The 20,966-nt window shown below is 43.9% G+C and overlaps 1 protein-coding gene across 1 annotated transcript in view; it reads left to right on the top strand.

The window, feature by feature from the left end:
* The window catches only part of LOC126278231 (serine/threonine-protein phosphatase 6 regulatory ankyrin repeat subunit A), a 944,107-nt gene that overhangs the window by 672,391 nt on the left and 250,750 nt on the right, over nucleotides 1-20,966 (top strand). Inside the window, exons 12-14 of the mRNA XM_049978210.1 lie at nucleotides 6,864-7,234; nucleotides 14,568-14,814; nucleotides 16,721-16,927. Of these exons, the coding sequence (XP_049834167.1) occupies nucleotides 6,864-7,234; nucleotides 14,568-14,814; nucleotides 16,721-16,927 (825 nt within the window). The remainder of the gene's footprint in view (nucleotides 1-6,863; nucleotides 7,235-14,567; nucleotides 14,815-16,720; nucleotides 16,928-20,966) is intronic.

The following is a 20,966-nucleotide window of genomic DNA, read 5'->3' as shown; positions in this document are numbered from 1 at the left end:
ATCTTCTACAATGACGCCGCACGACAGCGTCTAGGTGCTGACTGGAGCAACCAGTTAATTATCTGAAGTGAAACTTCTCCCCTACGACAGTTGCCCAGAGCGTCTGCAATTTGCACGGCCCTAATATTACCATGTATCCCCGTTAACCTAAACACTACCACTTTTGCCTGCTCACTGCATTGTGTCTCTGATTTCCTACCTTGGAGTGCCCTTGAAGACTCCAAGTAACCGTAAGGAGGGAGGGGGGGGGGGGGGGGCAGACAACAAACTGGCTGAGTTGGAGCAGGAGAAGCACCACAGAACATTTTAATTTCCACTGCCTAAACTTTTACAAATAAATCCATAAAACTTTGTCAGCGTGACCTGGAGGATTCAGGATTCACACTTACAGCAGTCCAAGTTCAAAAACATAAGAAAATAAATTTTTTTCATGTGAAATTTCATCACATTTTCGCTTACTACTGGCTGCATTTGTTTCTATAGGTACACTTTTCTTCATAAGTGAGAGAGATTCTTCGATGAAATTAGTGCAGCATACAAACCGTACTTACAGGTGCATGAAACTCTGGAATTTATATAATGTAGGAAAAAATGAGCTGCTACATTTTAAACTCTATGTTCAGAAAAAACTCAAATTTTGTAGTTAATTATCTCAATTTTTATCAGAGTTTTTAATAGATTTGGGAAATTCTAGAGTTTTGCATTAAGGAGTTTGTGTGCAATGAGCAGTGCAAAATTCTTCGAAGAATCTCTCTTACTTAAGAAGAAAATTGTAGCTATAGCAACAAATGCAGCCAATAGTAAGTGAAAAATAATGAAAATTCACATGAAAAAAAATTATTTTGTTATGTTTTTGAACTTCCACTGCTGTGAGTGTAAATCCTGAATCCTTCGTGGTCATGCTGAAAAAGTTTTATGAACTAATTTGTAAAAGTATAGACAGTCGAAATTAAAATCTCCTGTGGTGCCGCCTCTCCTGCTCCAAGTCGGCCCGTTTGACGTCCTAACCCCCCCCCCCCCTTTAAGCATAACAACGCACAAGTCCCCCCTACCCCCCCCCCCCACCCACCCACCCACCCACCCACCCACCCATCGGAGACAGTGAGCTGCGGTAGATACCGTGCATGTTACAATATAAACGCTTTTACTAGAATCCTCTTTCTGGGATGAAAGTGTTATGATCGCTGCCTCCCTTGGACCCACCTGACCTCGTTCTCAAACACAGACTGTCCAAATCTTTGGCATTTACCGTTTTCCGCATATGTGAGAGTTCGCCTGGTGCCAGAAAATCCCATTCTCGCTACAGTGCCTTTACGGTGTCACCCGTTCTGCTGAACGATGACTCTCGTTTTCTTCGTTGAAGTCAGCAATGGCATCTCCACCTCAACAGTGGAAAATCTCAAATGCATCCGATGTAGATTATTTTACGCTGTTGCTTCGTGATAGGTCACAGGCCACATGTTTGTAAGACATTTCCCAATCGCTCACCTACCGATGTACATGATGAGGATGATATCTGGTTTGTGGGGCGCTCAACTGTGGACTCATCAGCACCCCTACAAAGTCCCAATCTTTACACAGGCCAATTTTTACACAGTTCAATTTAGTCACTGTCACAAGTGATGATGACGATGATGAAATGATGGGGGCAACACAAGCACTCAGTCCCCAGACAGAGAAAATCCCCAACACGGCTGGGAATCGAACTCGGGATCCCGTGATCCGACGGCAGCAGCGCTAGCAACTTGACGACGAGCTGAAGAATAGAGATGGGTCGTTCGCGAACTAACGGGTCCAAAGGAACGGCTCATCCAGATGAACGAAACGAGTGATGAACGAATTCTAAGGAATGGTCTTTCATAGTTCACTTCGGTCGCGCTTTCTACTTATAGTTCCTGGGAACGGGAAAAGGTCGGTCTCGTTCCCGCAACGGCACGTCGGTCGGTCTCGCTCGGCCGGACTCGTTCTTCTTCGCCTGGCCACTCGTCGCAGTTCCACTTCCGACTGCTCATAGTTCAGTATAGAGTTGTTCGTTACGTTCGCTGCTTACGCCCATTCTAGATCTATTTCATACCTTTTTTGAACTCTGAACTTCTGGTTCTTTTCGTATTCTATTCAGCGTCTATGACCGGTAATTAAAAGATATTTTGTAATTACGTAAATTACATAAAATTACGTGGTATGTAATACATACATTTTTTCAGGTACCGTAACAAAACAGCATATCAGCTTACTTCACTATTTCGATAAACAGCAGAAGAAATACTTGTAAAAAGGCAAGATTCTTTTATTACACATGCAAAGGAAGTCGTCACAGCACACACTAGTGGCCATTTTCTGTCTTTTTTTTATCCAAGATGTTCATTGTTACGGAAGGCCGACCGACTGACAACCAATGAAGTCCGCGTTCTTTAATCGAGTGTCTAGTGTCACCTTTTGTAAAGAGAACATGATAACTTCTACAATATTATGTTAGTGGTACAGGGTGGCACACGAAAAATCAGCTCCGAGTACTAGACTGCTCATTGTTTCCCACCAATCATCATCTATTGTTTCGAAGTTGTTGTTTGCATTAGCTTATTTATTTCTTCACTGCCTAATTATTACATGTTTATGTATTCTGCTCGTAGCGGTCAACAAATCGTGCGTAATTGGCGAGCAGTCTGTACTCGGGGCCGGTTTTTCGTCCACCACCTTATATTGTTTCACCGCGATCAGCCACATAACGCTACAGTTGGCTAAACGAGAGGTTTTGCAGAATCACTAAAAGTACTTCTGCAAGTGAGTGAGAATTCTGTAGTGAATAAAAACTCTAACCTCCAGGGGCGAGGCAATTTCAATTTTGCATAAGAACCATATACGAGGGTAATCCCAAAAGTAAGGTCTCCTATTTTTGTATAAGTACATAGACCTGTTTATTTCTACAATGGTTTACATCAGTTTACAGCTTGAACATTTAGCTTTTTTTCGACATAATCACCATTTCTGTCGACGCATTTTTGTAGACGCTGGAGCAGCTTTTGTATGTCCATATCATACCTCCTCGTCGTCGGAGCTGAATCGCTTTTTTGCTGGCCGGAGTGGCCGAGCGGTTCTAGGCACAACAGTCTGCAACTGCGGGACCGCTACGGTCGCAGGTTCGAATCCTGCCTCGGGCATGGGTGTGTGTGATGTCCTTAGGTAAGTTACGTTTAAGTAGTTCTAAGTTCTAGGGGACTGATGACGTCAGAAATTAAATCCCATAGCGCTCAGAGCCATTTGAATCGCTTTCCGGCCAATTTTTTTTTTTTTTTTTTTTTTTTTTTTTTTTTTTTTTTTTTTTTTTTTTTAACCTAGGGAACAGGTTGCAGGAGAGCAACGGTTTGCCGAGCGATGTGTGAGAGAGCATTGTCATGGAGAATGTATACGCTAATCCTCAACATTCCTCTTCCTCGGTTCTGAATTGCCCGTTTGAGTTTTTTCAGAGTCTCACAGTACCTGTCAGCGTTAATTCAGCTCCGACAACGAGGTGAAAGAGAAAGTTCATAACTTTCTCAACAGCATGGCGTCTAGCTGGTATGATATGGACATACAAAAACTGCCACAGCGTCTACAAAAATGCATCGACAGAAACGGTGATTATGTCGGAAAATAGTTAAATGTTCAAGCTGTAAACTGATGTAAACCATTGTAGAAATGAACAGGTCTATGTACTTACAAAAAAAAAGTCCTTCCTTCTGGGATTACCCTCGTACCATGCACAAATGAAAGGTGAACGAGTAACAATGAACGGTTCCCAAAAAATAACGATCACTAGTGAACTAGAATTCTTTTATCTTGGCAGTTCGCGCATGCCCGACCAGACGCGGGAGATTGCTGCGTTGCCAGTTGTACGCGCCAAGAGAAGGAGCGCTATAGTATAGTTCGCAAACTTAAGTTTAGGGGGGAGCGCGCCCAGTTTATGAAGATAAAGCAACCACAGCCGCATTAACCCTTTCGCTGCTACAGATACGTGCTCCCCGCATTCCGCGCTGTGCGCGATTTTGTCATCACTGCACTGCTCGCCTGTGCAGACGCATGGTGTTCCAACTGCTTTGACACACTTATCATTCAATTTCACAAAACCTACTTGGCCCCAAAATTTGATTTTTACATATCTTCTTCACTGATACCTTCCCCTCATAAATGACTTAATTTCGTTTCGATGTTCAACGCAGTTATTGTGTAGCATTAAATGCAGTAAACTATTGCACGAAATTTTGAAGACTTTGCAGTCGTAAAAGTCCATAGCGTATACTTTCCGTATAGTCGATTTTAGTTGCCACAATGTTGAGAATGAAATGTGGACAAGATACCTATGTTTCATATAAAATTTACTGTATAACAATATCACATTTAATTTAAGTACCAGATAGGTGTCGTATGTAATTTTGAAAAATATTCAGCCTTTCGCGACTCTAATAAAAGTTTTATTCATACAAGAGTCATTTCGCTTTTTTCTAAAAAGTTCTGATTAAAACAAAATTGGCGAAGTACACAAAACTGAATTGTGGACATAATAAAACATAGAAACTAAAATATTTTCGCAGTGAGGCGAAGTGAGCAAAAAATTTGTGTTTGTCACAACGGACAGCAAATACTTGCCAAACATAGATCAGTTGACGAAAACATTGAATATGGCGATGTTGCCAAAGCAGTGAAGCAAAGAATTGCGTCAGACAATCAAGTAGTTCGGCAACGTACGAGCCGAAATTCTGCTTTAAATAATACTTTTTATAGCGTCGCAAAGAATATATCTCAGTATGAATAGTAATAGTAAAACAGCGACTGCGGAAGAGAAGATATACAAACAAAACAGATAACATGAATATTGTGTGTGTGTGTGTGTGTGTGTGTGTGTGTGTGTGTGTGTGTGACTTTTCATAGTTTTTAATTGCTGTGAAAAGAAATATTGGAGGACAAAATTAGAAAAACCACTAACTTATTATGATTATAATGAAGAGACAAAGGGCTAGAAACTTCAAAAAATAGCATTCAAACGAATAAAATTCACGAAGTAGGACACTTCGATATTTTTTTTAAATAAAGAAAATATTATGCACCAAGCATGGGTTGAGCTCACAACCTTTCACTTAGCAGCCAATTATCTCAACCATTACGCTAACACAGCTCAACATACGAATAAACACCTGGAGGACTATAAAGGGTCACGAAAAATACCGACAAACAGTGTTGCTAGGACTATGAATTACTGACGTTTCGTCGAAGTACAATAGGAAATAAACAATCACAGATGTTCTTTATTGCGAAAAAGCGGTTAGTGATAATGATTGAAACACCTTTCCTTGCTATCACCTGAATTAGGAGGCTTATTGTTTGTTTGGATTAATTAAGTAATGGAATATGAAGCAACTGGTATAAAGAATGTTTTTCCAAACTTTCTATAAAAGAAAGTCTGCTATCAAGACATTGCTTTTGTTCAATTACTTTATTTATGACTGAACGTTTGTAAAACTGAAGCCACTCGTCCGTGCTCTGCACTGCAGAGTAAATGACGCGCTTTTTAGTTCCCAAGGTTGAACGAGTTTGCCCATTTCTATTGCAGACTCGAATGTACGTGTTACGACACACATACTGACAAGGGAACCTCTCCATCGCAGCCCCCTCAGGTTTAGTTATAAGTTGGCACAATGGATAGGCCTTGGACAACTGAACACAGATCAATCAAGAAAACAGGAAGAAGTTGCGCGGAACTGTGAAAAAAAAAGCAAAATATACAAACTGATTAGTCCATGTGCAAGATATACAACATCAAGTACAATGTGAGCTGAGGAGCGCCGTGCTCCCGTGATTAGCATGAGCAGCTGCGGAACGAGACGTCCTTGGTTTAAGTCTTCCCTCGAGTGTAAAGTTTAATTTTCTATTTTCAGACAATTATCAAAGTTCAGGCACTCAAACATTATCAACTTCGCTCTCCAAAATTCCAGGACATATTCAGATTTGCTTGGACATATGCAGGATTTGAAAAATTTGAAAACGTTAAAAACATATGTTTTGACAGAGCACAGGAAAAACTATGTAATTGTGAAACTGTTGCATTCATTTGTTGCAGTTTATGTGACAAAACTCATATGTTTTCATCACTTTTTGGGGAGTGATTATCACTTCCACAAGAAAACCTAAATCGGGCAAGGTAGATCTTACTACACATTCGCCAAGTGTAGAAGTTAGGTGGGTCGACAACATATTCCTGTCATGTGACGCACATGCCGTCACCAGTGTCGTATAGAATAATTCAGACGTGTTTTCCTGTGGAGAAATCGGTTGACCTATGACCTTGCTATCAAATGTTTTCGGTTCCCATTGGAGAGGCACATCCTTTCGATTCCTAATCGCACGGTTTTGCGGTGCGGTCGCAAAACACCGACACTAAACTTATTACAGTGAACAGAGACGTCAATGAACGAACGGACAGAGCATAACTTTGCGAAAATAAAGAAAGTAAACTTTTCACTCGAGGGAAGATCTGAACCAAGGACCTCTCATTCCGCAGCTGCTCACGCTAACCACGGGACCACGGCGCTCCTGAGCTCACACTCTCCTTGATGTAGCATATCTTGCGCATGGACTACTTAGTTTGCATATTTTGCTTATTTTTTTTTTCATAGTTCCACACAATTTCTTCGTGTTTTCTCGATTGATCTGTGTTCAGTTTTTCAAGGCCTATCCACTGTGCCAATTTTTAACTAAATCTGAGGGGGTTGCGATGGGGAGGTTCCCTTGTGAGAGGGGTCTCGGGCCTACAAGGCGGAACTGGATTCGGGGGGGGGGGGGGGGAGGGGGGGAGGTGGAGGTCGCTGACCTGGTGGCGGTCGTGTCCACAGGCGCAGGAGACGCCGTTCCACTGCTGCGCGCTGGCGGGCAACAACGACGTGCTGACGGAGATGCTGTCGCGCATGACGCAGACGGACGTGCAGAAGGCGCTGAACCGGCAGAACGCGGTGGGCTGGACGCCGCTGCTCATCGCGTGCCACCACGGCCACATGCGGCTCATCTCGACGCTGCTGGCCAACCACGCGCGCGTCGACGTCTTCGACAACGAGGGCCGGTCGGCGCTGCACCTGGCGGCCGACCGCGGCTACCTGGAGGTGTGCGACGCGCTGCTCACGCACAAGGCCTTCATCAACAGCAAGTCGCGCGTCGGGCGCACCGCCCTACACCTCGCCGCCATGAACGGATACGCGCACCTCTGCAGGTCAGCAGTCTCGTCACGCTCACACAACCACTACCACCACCACCACCACCACCACTACTAGGGTTGCCGGTCGTGTGGGACTAGCCGAGCGGTCTGCCGGCACGGTGGCTCAGCGTGCTCGGTCACAGGGTTAGCTGCCGTCTGTAATAAAAAAAAAACTGGGTTAATCGATCAACAACGATCTTAAACGGATGTCTTACGACGTCCGCCCTAAGCAGATACCACGAACAAACGCGAACAAAATGAGATTGAACAAAAAAAAAAAAAGCGGTCTAAGGCGCTGCAGTCATGGACCGTGCGGCTGGTCCCGGCGGAGGTTCGAGTCTTCCCTCGGGCATGGGTGTGTGTGTTTGTCCTTAGCAAAATTTAGGTTAAATATTGTGTAAGCTTAGGGACTGATGACCTTAGCAGTTAACTCCCACAAGATTTGACACAATTTTGTACATTTGAACTAGAGCTGTTCAGAAAGTAATGTACCACTTTTTTCCACAATTCTTTTTTGAACATAACGAGAATTACACACAAGAATGGTGTTTTATCTACACACTCTACGTTTCACGTAATCTCCATCCCGTTCTGTGGCCTTTCTCCAGCGCCAAACGAGGGCGTGTATGCCCTGTCGCTACCAATCCTGGTTCGGGTGGCGGAGACAGTGTTTCACTGTGTGGATCATCTTTTCATCCTCTTCAAAATGTCTTCCACGAGTGGCTTCCTTTAAGGCGGGTAGGACGTCAAACGGGAAGACGTGCAGCAACAGAAGAATCCACAGGACATTTTAATCTCCACTGCCTATACTTTTACAAATAAATTCTTAAAACTTTGTCAGCATGACCAGGAAGGATTCAGGATTCACACTCAAAGCAAGTGGAAGTCCAAAAACATACCAAATTAATTTTTTTTACATGTGGAATTTCATCATTTTCTCACTTACTATTAGCTGCATTTGTTGCTGTAGGTAAACTTTTCTTATTAAGTAAGAGAGATTCTTCAATGAAATTATTACAACATACAAACCATACATACAGGTGCTTGAAACTTTAGAAATTATTTAATGTAGGAAAAAAATGAATGACCTTCTACGTTTTTAAACTTCATGTTTAGAAAAAAACTGAAATTTTGTAGTTAATTACCTCAATTTTTACCATAGTTTTTAACAGATTTGGAAAATTCAAGAGTTTTGCATTAAGGAGTTTGTATTTAGTGGTGTCACCGCCAGACACCACCGCCTTTAAATCGGCCGCGGTCCGTTAGTATACGTCGGACCCGCGTGTCGCCACTGTCAGTGATTGCAGACCGAGCGCCGCCACACGGCAGGTCTAGTCTAGACAGACTCCCTAGCACTCGCCCCTGTTGTACAGCCGACATTGCTAGCGATGGTTCACTGTCCACTTACGCTCTCATTTGCAGAGACGACAGTTGAGCAAAGCTTTCAGCTACGTTATTTGCTACGACCTAGCAAGGCCCCATATTCAGTAACTATGAACGTATTCTGAGCAGATAATATTGTGAATCGTGTACCGTCAAGAGCGACGTTCATTATTAATGGATTAAAATCCGCTTTCTGAATTCTAATTCCTTGTCATGTTCCAGACCTCACGTCAGTATAGTGCTTCCCTCCTCACGCCATTCTGTGTCAGCTAAAACGCGAGCATTTCGGCCTGCTCTAGTAACATGGTGTTGGCTCTTCTGCCAACACAACAGAATCACCTCCTCTTAGTCCTCAAATAGTCTTCCACGAATGACTTTCTTTAAGGGGGGTAGGACGTCAAATGGGCCGACGTGGAGCAGCAGAGGCACCACAGGACACTTTAGTCTCCACTGTGTATACTTTTACAAATAAATTCACAAACTATCCATCATTTTGATTTGCAGCTCCTTGTATTGGCCATGTTTGCAGTCAAAATTATTGGATGTGAGGTGCGCCAGTTGTGCAAAACACCGTTTATCTCAGTACCCAAACATGTTTCGGCACCAATGTGCCATCATCAATGGGTTTTCGTTTTTATTTATTCTGCAATGCGAACATTTTTGTTCAATGATTATAAAATTATATGGATTTTTAGTTCAAACAACAGATCGTTTCGTTTCGTAAATAGCTTTACATTTCGAGTTCATGAATTTTGTTGTGTTGTGATTGCGTTAGCGGTGGAGAGCCGACTGCCGCCCCTGGACGAGCTGTCCAAGGGCATCCAGTAATGGATGCGTCTGCTGATTCTGTAAGCGATAAAATTCGCATAGTACATCTGGAGATTGTGGAGAAACCATTACACAATTAAATCATGGCAGTATAGATAAGACCACTGTTTTTACACTCGTCGCCAATGTTGTGTTGGCTGAAGAGCCAACACCGTATTACTAGAGGAGGCCGAAATGCACGCGTTTTAGCTCACCCAGGCTGGCGTGAAGAGGGAAGAACTACACTGACGTGAGGTCTGGAACGTGACAAGGAATGAGAATTCACAAAGCGGACGTAATTAGTTTGATACTTAACTTTAATCCATTAATAATGAACGTCGCTCTTGACAGTACAAGATTCACAATATTGTCTGTTCAGAATCCATTCTAATTACTAAATATGGCGCCTTGCTAGGTCGTAGCATAGACTAGACCTGCCGTCTGGCGGTGCTCGGTCTGCAATCACTGATAGTGGCGACACGCGGGTCCGACGTAGACTACCGGACCGCGGCCGATTTAAAGGCTACCACCTAGCAAGTGTGGTGTCTGGCGGTGACAGCACATATTTTCTGGATCATTTGTGTGGGATGACAAGCTACCTGTAGTAATTAACACACAAGTTATCCAGAAAATTCATGCACACCAAATGTAAAGGTATTTACAAAAAGAAACGATCTGTTGTTTGAACTAAAAATGCACATAATTTAACAAAAATGTTCACATTGCAGAATAAATAGAAACGAAAACCCACTGATGACGGCAAGGGGTGGCGAAACATATTTGGGTACTGAGAAAAACGGTATTTTGCATAACTGGCGGACCTCACGTCCAACAAATTTATAAAACTTTATCAGCATGGCCAGGAAGGATTCAGGATTCATACTCATAGCAGTGGAAGTTCAAAAATATAACAAAATAAATTTTTTTTACATGTGAAATTTCATCATTTTTCCTTTACCATTAGCTGCATTGATGCTATATGTACACTTTTCTTCATAAGTAATAGAGATACTTCAATGACTTTTTCACAGCATAAAAACTATTAGAGGTGTATGAAACTCTAGAATTTATTTAATTTATAAAAAAATGAATGAGCTGCTACATTTTAAACTTCATATTTAGAAAAAACTCAAATTTTATAGTTACCTCAATTTTTACCACAGTTTCTAATGGATTTGAAAAATTGTAGAGTATTGCTTTGAGGAGTTTGTGTTTAATAAGCATACCAATTTTGAAAGTAATTTATTTTGGATGTTACTTGTACCTAAGTACATAAATTTATGTTTTGCGGAAAATGACCGTTCAAGTTTCTGCGTCTATTTGGGATATTTTAGAACTGTCCAGCAACATAAACAGGTTCTTTTTCATTTTCTAAATCAGTTTTCTCCCTTTTCACATTCCTACGATGCACTCTTCTTGATTTTATTACCTACAAAAATGCTTTATCTGCTTACACTACAAGCTCTGTCAATCGCATACGAAGCTTTGATGCAGTTCACTCCGGTCTTAATTCCCATTTTCCCTGAAATATATTTCCTGCTTAACTCACAATCATTAAAACATGAAACTGCATCGTAAACACCAATAGTAAGTACATTTCTTCCCACAAAAATGGTTTTTGGCAATCATTCCCATACACTTTGGTTAAAACTTTCATTTGAGTTTTGCGCACCGCCATGAAGACATTTCTTCAATAAGTTTTCGTTTGCAAGGTCCCTGAATATAGTCCTTTGTTTCACTTATCTCTGGTGCAAATATAAACATTCGAATTCTACAGAGCGACATACGCTTACGTATGACAGAAGAATGCTATGCATCTTGCGCTGCATCTTGGTACACTGAAGATCACAAAAAAGGTGTCTTATAATTTCTCAAATATATGTGTTTTACACATCAAACTATTCAGGAAGACATGCGCTACAAAATAAGCATATTTTGAAAAATCGATTTTTTTTTTATCTTTGGCGTCTCACCATCCTTAATGGCCCCATCAAGTCGAAGTCCGAGGGGGCTATGTCAGGGCAGTAGGGTAGATTGGGATAACACTGTACAACCCTGTTTTGCGGTTTTTTCAGCAGTACTCTGATTTGTGTGGGGCCGATTGTTCTCGCGTTGCAGCAAAATATCTCCTGCGTTGCTGTAGTGCCGAATTCGCAGGATGCGCGTCTTCAGTTTTGTTAATGTGTTGACACTTGCTTCTGAACTAATGGCACCGCCTCTTGGCATCACATCATCTACATCTACATAGATCTGGTCGCGACGAAAAATGACTTTGCTTTAATAACTTCAATTCCAACTCGCGTATCATATCTGCCACACTCTCTCCCCTATTACGTGATAAAACAAAACGAGGTGCCCTTTTTTGCACCCTTTCGGTGTCCTCCGTCAATCCCACCTGGTAAGGATCCGACACCGCGCAGAAATATTCTAACAAAGGATGAACGAGTGTAGTGTAAACTGTCTCTTTAGTGGACTTGTTGCATCTTCTAAGTGTCCTGCCAATGAAACGCAACCTTTGGCTCGCCTTCCCCACAATATTATCTATGTGGTCTTTCGAACTGAAGTTGTTCGTAATTTTTACACCCAGGTACTTAGTTGAATTGACAGCCTTGAGAATTGTACTGTTTATCGAGTAATCGAATTCCAACGGATTTCTTTTGGAACTCATGTGGATCACCTCACACTTTTCGTTATTTAGCGTCAACTGCCACCTGCCACACCATACAGCAATCTTTTCTAAATCGCTTTGCAACTGATACGGGCCTTCGGGTGACCTTACTAGACGGTAAATTACAGCATCATCTGCTAACAACTTAAGAGAACTGGTCAGATTGTCACCCAGGTCATCAATGAGAATGACACTTTCACAGTCCCACGACACGGCGATCATGACCTTACCGACGGAAGCAGATGCTTTCGATCATTTCTTTTTTTTTCTGTGGGGAGTGACAACAGCGAGATTCAATCGACTGACTTTTTGCTTCGGGCTCAGGTTTTGTCACCTTTCACAATCTGAAACAAGAAGGCCTCCCCCTCAGCTCCAAAACGTTGCAGCAAATCAAGCCAAATGTTTTTTGTGTGCGATTTGTAATTCACCGTTACACACTGCGGGACCCATCTTGCACACACTTTTGAATATCCCAGAATGCGTATAATTGCATCCACAGTTCCTTTGCTGATTGATAATAGATGCAGCGCCAAGTGCAGAAACATAATGCGTCTGCTCTCACGAATGACAGCATCAGCTCGCTGCAACATGTCAAGTGTGACAGCCGTGGGTGGTCTCCCCGACCGCTGCAAATCGTGGAGCTCCACCGAACCGCCTTCTTATGACCTCACCCTACGTGCCCAGCGACTAACTGAACTTCTGTCGACAGCAGATGCTCCATAGACATTGCACAAGCGTTTGTGAATATTCCCCATAGTTTCTTTCGCTGCAGTGAGAAATTCAATGACATCTACATCCATACTCCGCATGCCACCTGACGGTGTGTGGCGGAGGGTACCTTGCGTACCTCTGTCGGTTTTCCCTTCTACTCCAGTCTCATATTGTTGGTGGAAAGAAAGATTGTCGGTATGCCTCTGTGTGGGCTCTAATCTCTCTGATTTTATTTTCATGGTCTCTTTGCGAGATATACGTAGGAGGGAGCAATATACTGCTTGACTCCTTGGTGAAGGTATGTTCTCGAAACTTCAACAGAAGCCCGTACCGAGCTACTGAGCGTCTTTCCTGCACAGTCTTCCACTGGAGTTTATATATCATCTCCGTAACGCTTTCGCGATTACTAAATGGTCCTGTAATGAAGCGCGCTGCTCTCCGTTGGATCTTCTCTATCTTTACTATCAACCCTATCTGGTTCAGTTCCCACACTGGCAGTGGACGAACAAGTGTACAGTAACCTACTTCCTTTGTTTTTGGATTGCATTTCCTTAGGATTCTTCCAATGAATCTCAATCTGGCATCTGCTATACCGACGATGAACTTCATATGATAATTCCATTTAAAATCACTCCTAATGCCTACTACCAGATAATTTATGGAGTTAACTGCTTTCACTTGTTGATCTGCTATATTGTACCTAAATGATAAAGAATCTATCTTTCTATGTATTCGCAGCACATTACACTTGTCTACATTGAGATTCCATTGCCATTCCCTGCACCATGCGTCAATCCATTGCAGATCCTCCTGCATTTCAGTACAATTTTCCATTGTTACAACCTCTCGATATACTACAGTATCATCTGCAAAAAGCCTCAGTAAACTTCCAATGTTATCCACAAGCTCATTTAGGTATATTGTGAATAGCAACGGTTCTACGACACTCCCCTGCGGCACTCCTGAAATCACTCTTACTTCGGAAGACTTCTCTCCATTGAGAATGACATGCTGCGTCGACATGTCATGTCGATTGTAACGTACATCACCTATAGACGCCATTTTGAAGCTTACCTGCAGCTACGCTGTTGGTCGGAAGTGACGGAAACTTGGTGCGCTCACTCAGGAGACGTCAATTAATACATCGGTAACGTTTCGCATTCGTAGCATTGTTTTCAGCTGCGAAAATGGGGTGGATTACATTCTGGGCAACCCCCTCACATTAACTGGCATTCAGTCCAGAAAAGACAGCATTGGCTGGCGAGATCACTATGTTATCAAGCCTGCATCCCACATGGATAATTTGTACACCAACCCTCATACTTAGAAAAACACATACGAACACTATGTACATCTTTGAATAGCGTGTGGGAAGAATGACTGCCGGTAAGCCTCTGTATTGGCTCTAATTTCACGAATTTTCTGCTCTCGGTCATTAGGCGAGATGTACCTGGGGGGAGGGGGGGGGGGGGAGTAATATGTTTCCCTAGTCATGCCGAAAAGTTCTGTCTCAAAATTTCAATAGTAAATCTCTCCGTAATGAATAACGCCTGTCTTGTAACGTCTGCCAGTGGAGTTTGTTGTACATCGCGCTTCGTACTTTTTTTTTTTTCATGTACGTAATGTGCTCCGTTACATCTTTATCAGAGGCCCATGGGGTTCTGAGCTACATGCGTGACTTCGTATTTTCCCCTCTGCTGAGAATAATGGGCAGTCTACTGAGACTGTTAGTGTGAGGGCCGGCGCTGACGAGGTGCTAACAGGGTGTGCGCGCGGCAGGTTCCTGGTGCAGGACCACAACGCGACGATCGACGTGCTGACGCTGAAGAAGCAGACGCCGCTGCACCTGGCGGCGGGCACGGGCCAGCTGGAGGTGTGCCGGCTGCTGCTCGAGCTGGGGGCCGACATCGACGCCACCGACGACATGGGCCAGAAGCCCATCCACGCCGCCGCCCAGAACAACTTCTCCGAGGTGGCGCAGCTCTTCCTGCAGCGCCACCCCAGCCTCGTCATGGCCTGCACCAAGGTGAGCTCAGCCGCAGCGCCTCCCCAGTCTCTCCATCTGTCCAGCGGACCCAGCTGCACACCTGGACATTAGTCCACGTCTTGACGTTTCCGCTCAGTTCTGTGCACTAGAGTCCAAATGCTAAGCATAAACAACAAGCGAGAACATACACTACTAGCCATTAAAATTGCTTCACCAAGAAGAAATGCAGATGATAAACAGGTATTCAATGGACAGATATATTATACTAGAACTGACATGTGATTACATTTTCTCGCAATTTGGGGGCAAAGATCCTGAGAAATAAGTATCAAGGACAACCACCTCTGGCAATAATAACAGCATTGAGTCAAGCTCAGCTTGGATGGCGTGTACAGATACAGCTGCCCATGCAGCTTCAACACGATATCACAGTTCATCAAGAGTACTCACTGGCTTATTGTGACAAGCCAGTTGCTCGGCCACCATTGACCAGACGTTTTCAGTTGGTAAGAGATCTGGAGAACGTGCTGGCCAGGGCAGTAGGCAAACATTTTCTGTATCCAGAAAGACCTGTACAGGACCTGCAACAAGTGGTCGTCCATTATCCTGCTGAAATGTAGGGTTTCAGAAGGATCGAATGAAGGCTAGAGCCACGGGTCGCAACACATCTGAAATGTAACGTCCACTGTTCAAAGTGCCGTCAATGAGAACAAGAGGTGACCGAGACAATACCATCACGCCGGGTGATACGCCAGTGAGGCGATGACGAATACACGCTTCCGATGTGCGTTCACAGCAATGTCGCCAAACACGGATGCGACCATCATGATGCTGTAAACAGAACCTGAATTCATCCGAGAAAATGACGTTTTGCCATTCGTGCACCCAGGTTCGTCGTTGGGTACACCATCGCAGGCGCTCCTGTGTGTGATGCAGCGTCGAGGGTAACCGCAGCCGTGGTCTCCGAGGTGATAGTCCATGCTGCTGCAAACGTCGTCGAACTGTTCGGGCAGATCGTTGTTGTCTTGCAAACGTCCCCATCTGTTGACTCGGGGATCGAGACGTGGCTGCACGATCCGTTACAGCCATGCAGATAAGATGTCTGTCATCTCGACTGCTAGTGATACGAGGCCGTTGGGATCCAGCACGGCGTTCCGTCTTAGCCTCCTGAACCCACCAATTCAATATTCTGCTAACAGTCATTGGATGTCGACGAACGCAAGCAGCAATGTCGCGATACGATAAACCGCAATCGCGATAGGCTAGAATCCGATCTTTATCAAAGTCGGAAACGTGACGGTACGCATTTTACCTCGTTACACGAGGCATCACAACAACGTTTCACCAGGCAACGCCGGTCAACTGCTGTTTGTGTGTGAGAAATCGGTTGGAAACTTTCCTCATGTCAGCACGTTGTAGATTTCGCCACCGGCGCCAACCTTGTGTGAATGCTCTGAAAAGCTAATCATTTGCATATCACAGCATCTTCTTCCTGTGGGTTACATTTCGCGTCTGCAGCACGTCATCTTCGTGGTGTAGCAATTGTAATGGCCAGTAGTGTATATTGTGAATAGCAACGGCCCTATGACCATGTTGTCAGTTGTTAAAAACAAGCTTTTCAGACCATGGTTTATATGTTTTTAGTGTGAGTCTATGTTGGTTTCTAAATGCGGTCAGCACAACAAAGATATTTTTATTTTTGTTCAGGTGTTGGAGCAGATACCTGCTCCGCCTTTGAGGGGCGGGAGTGGTGAAGGGACTGCGAAGAGCAACACGTTTCACAATGTCCCTAATGCCACGCCAGCCTTAAAATTTTAGTACATGTGTAGATGGTAGAAAAAGGAAAGCACTTTTCTTCTAATGCAGCTGAACAAACTGTGAATTACTTTGTTAGTGTGGGCGGCAGACGTGTGGGTAACGTTCGTGTGACGGCTGGTGTTGGCAGGACGGCAACACGTGCGCGCACATCGCGGCGATGCAGGGCTCGATCCGCGTCATCGAGGAGCTGATGAAGTTCGACCGGTCGGGCGTGATCTCGGCGCGCAACCGCATCACCGAGGCGACGCCGCTGCAGCTGGCGGCCGAGGGCGGCCACGCCGACGTCGTGCGGGCGCTGGTGCGCGCCGGCGCCTCCTGCACCGACGAGAACAAGGTGAGCGCCCACTGACCTAGGCCTCCAGCTGCGCCACACATCAGTACCTCACCAGTTGTCACGTTTCTTAGCCGTATTCGGCGGCATCACCAACTCACAAACAGACGGATTCAAACCTACCCCATTCCTTGGACTACGCCACAGGCTAGTCCATCACAACCGACATTAAAAACTCTAACATAGACCAACAAGAAAAGTTATCCTTGTCTGTTCCCTTAGTGTCTGAGTACATATAACGTCATACTTGTTATGGGACGAAGGTTATGTGCGGTATCGGTAGGTTCAGATGGTCCAAATAGGCAACCACATACTGTACGTGTTACGGGACTAAAATCTACTAGCGGTATCGGTAGACTCAATTGAACTAAAGAGGCAGCCATCCACCAGTGGTATGTCACCACCTGTCAGGTTTCGTATTCGCATTCTGCGGCTCCACCAACTCACAAACAAACTGACGGAGTCCAGCCTAACCTATTCCTTGGACTACGCCACAGGCTAGTCCATCACAACCGACATTAAAAGCTCTAACACAGACCAACAAGAAAAGTTATCCTTGTCTGTTCCCTTAGTGTCTGAGTACATATAACGTCATACTTGTTATGGGACGAAGGTTATGTGCGGTATCAGTAGGTTCAGATGGTTCAAATAGGCAACCACATACTGTACGTGTTACGGGACTAAAATCTACTAGCGGTATCGGTGGACTCAATTGATCTAAAGAGGCAACCATCCACCAGTGGTATGTCTCCAACTGTCGGGTTTCTTATTCACATTCAGCGGCTTCACCAACTCACAAACAAACTGACGGAGTCCAGCCTAACCTATTCCTTGGACTACGCTACAGGCTAGTCCATCACAACCGACATTAAAAACTCTAATATAGACCAACAAGAAAAGTTATCCTTGTCTGTTCCCTTAGTGTCTGAGTACATATAACGTCATACTTGTTATGGGACGAAGTTTACGTGCGGTATCGATAGGGTCAGTTGGCCCAAAGAGGCAACAACCTACCGAACGTGTTACGGGACTAAAATCTACGAGCGGTATCGGTAGATTCAGTTGATCCAAAGAGGCAACCACCCACCTGCGGTTCCTCGCAGGTGAGAGCGGGTGCCAAGTCAGATCCCTGTCCACTCGCCAAATCACCACCAATTACCTGGGCCTCATAGCTACCTGGAATACGGCAACGAACGCTGTGATTATTTACTTATTTTTAATTTCTTTTCACCTGGAAACATATGGGTCTTACATCTTACATCTAATCAGACAAGTTTAATAAGTCAACATTACAACATGCTTGCTGTATAAGCAGTACATAATGATAATAGGAATAACGGTATCAAGAAATTCGAGAGAATTGGAAATGTACATTAATTCAGTCTTTTCATAGGGAAACATATAATTGATGCCAACAACTACACAGAAATATCAGTGTTACCAGTTTACAGCAATCCTAACAATCTCAACTGAATATCGAGAGAGTCAGTCATCTGCACGATTCGTTTCACTGTGTTACGACAGACAACCCGTGACTGACCAGATGGAAACGGGATGTAAAAACAAAAATCTTAGAATTCTGTATTTACCTGTGTAGACGATCTTGCAATAACGTCCGCAGGCGTAGCAACGGCAACAAGAAAAACTGAACTTTAAAAATAAATGCTGAAAAAACAGGTATTCAGATATCTTACGCAAAATACACCAGACTTCATGAACACAGGTTACTGAAAAATTAAAATAGTCAGTAAATTAAATATACAGGTAAAGCAACACAGAAGAAACTTCCTGGCAGATTAAAACTGTGTGCCGGACCGAGACTCGAACTCGGGACCTTTGCCTACCAACTTAGCTCCCCAAGCACGACTCACTCCCCGTCCTCACAGCTTTAGTTCTGCCAGTATTTCGTCTCCTAGCTTCCAAACTTCACAGAAGCTCTCCTGCGAACCTTGCAGAACTAGCGCTCCTGGAAGAAAGGATAAAGCTGTGAGGACGGAGCGTGAGTCGTGCTTGGGTAGCTCAGTTGGTAGAGCACTTGCCCGCGAAAGGCAAAGATTCCGACTTCGAGTCTCGGTCCGGCACACAGTTTTAATCTGCCAAGAAGTTTCGTAACAGCGCACACTCCTCTGCAGAGTAAAAACCTCATTCTGGTAACACGAAAGAACGGCTCTGACACCGAGGCTTATTAACTCAGAGCAATGAAAATGACAATGTCCTTTCGATTCACTGAAGATGTTTACAATAGAGACCTGTCTCCTCTGACGAAAAAACTATGTCACAGTAATACAGAAACCCTGCATGTTTATATGCTGCCGAATGCCTGGATTTGACGAACGCACGAGAAATAGAAATCACGAAAAAGAAAGAGAGGAAAATTCTAAGAAAAATATTGGGTCCAATGAAACGCAACGATGAAAACTGGAATATGAGTAATGAAGACCTTCACACAAAATTGAACAACTGAAGGTAATGTTGAGAAAATGGCCATCTAGTCCTGGTTAATGAAAACAGGGTATGCAAAAGAATTTTTGAGCTAATCATTTGCAAACGGTTTATCCTCGTGCCACTTTCTCGACGATATTACAAGCAATCTGAATGTAGTAAAGACTGTTGAGTATGAAATTCTGAACATAGATACATTTCGAAAGAAAGTTTTAGTGTCTCATCTCTAGGGAAATCCAAAAAAGAAAACTGGAACAAAAGTGATCTGACGTTTGGAAACATCACTGTGATCGAATGAAAAATTATTGGGAAACCTCAAGTTACACACGAAGGCCATAGGAGGCCCAAATCGAATGAAGAGTAATACTTATGTGCTACGTAACGTACTGACTGAAAAGGGAGTTGATGAAAAGTTATTTGTCGTTTCAAAAGTAACAACTTCTAACACTAAGCCCAAAACTAAAACTTACGGTTATTTCTGACGCTTCCTAATCATAACACAAGCTCATCAAGGAGATGAAGTCTCGCCGCTATTGTTTAACTGTGTCTTGGAAAAGAATAATAAAATTCGGCACTAGCTTGAAGGACTGCGTCTAAGAAGAATGGCGTGCACGTAGACTGCACCATGTTGGTGGGCCACTTGGCTGGAATTTGTACTAGGATTCGTCTCAATATCCTGTACAACCTTATTCTCTAAATCAGGTGCACTTTCTGGAAGCACCCATGACCACACAAACGCCCAAAAAGCGCTTGATATGTGTGTGATGTGGTTGTTGTCTTTGAGAGTACTTGTTTAGGTATAGCCGTGCTGCGTCTCGACCGTTTCCGTCTGCTTGGCCGTACACATACGCCGTCTCAGGTTGATCCTGACATGAACACCAAACCATTCTGCTGCTTACAGTACGCTGCGTCACAGAGCCTCCAGCACACAAAAACCCACGGCAAGTGGTCAGAGGATCTTCCATTCGTCACCGCCATCTACCGTGGCAACATACCATTTTCGGACATATGTTCACAGGACCCTTTTTCCTCAATTTCCAGTCAGGAATCTGTCCATGCAGTTTGTCGGTTTTATTAACGTCCACCCTGTATAGGCACAGACATGTAGGTAACGGATTAGAGTGACATTCGTGTCTTTCCGACTGCGGTTGGGCGTTTGCTCCCTCAGTATCCTTTAAACAATCTGTCCACCTTTCTGGATAGTCTTCAGGTTGTCTGCCCCTTCACTCTGCGATTCTAGATGCTGGTTTAAACGAGAAAAGCAGCGTTGACCAAAAGTCAGCTAAATACCTACCACGAAAAGGTCACGTAACCGCAGTCCTAGGGCAGCATCTGAAAGTTAAACACTCGGGCGTTCGGGATTCTTGAATTACCCGTTTGACAAATGTCTAAAATTTCCTGTAAGCTGGTTTATTGTATTTAAAACACAGAAAATGCCTATCAAGTCCTTATTTAATACCCCGACTATATTATGCAATGTTACTGACGTCTCTATTACAAGTTCACACCCAAAAGCACTCAGAAGATATTCAGTCCGACCCGATACTTCAAGCGCCCTAAAGAGTCACTGATCAGCGACTGCTTGTGAGTTAACACAGTC

The sequence above is a fragment of the Schistocerca gregaria genome, chromosome 6, assembly GCF_023897955.1.
Source record: "Schistocerca gregaria isolate iqSchGreg1 chromosome 6, iqSchGreg1.2, whole genome shotgun sequence".
Lineage (NCBI taxonomy): Eukaryota > Metazoa > Arthropoda > Insecta > Orthoptera > Acrididae > Schistocerca > Schistocerca gregaria.
This window is presented reverse-complemented; position numbering and strand designations above follow the sequence as displayed.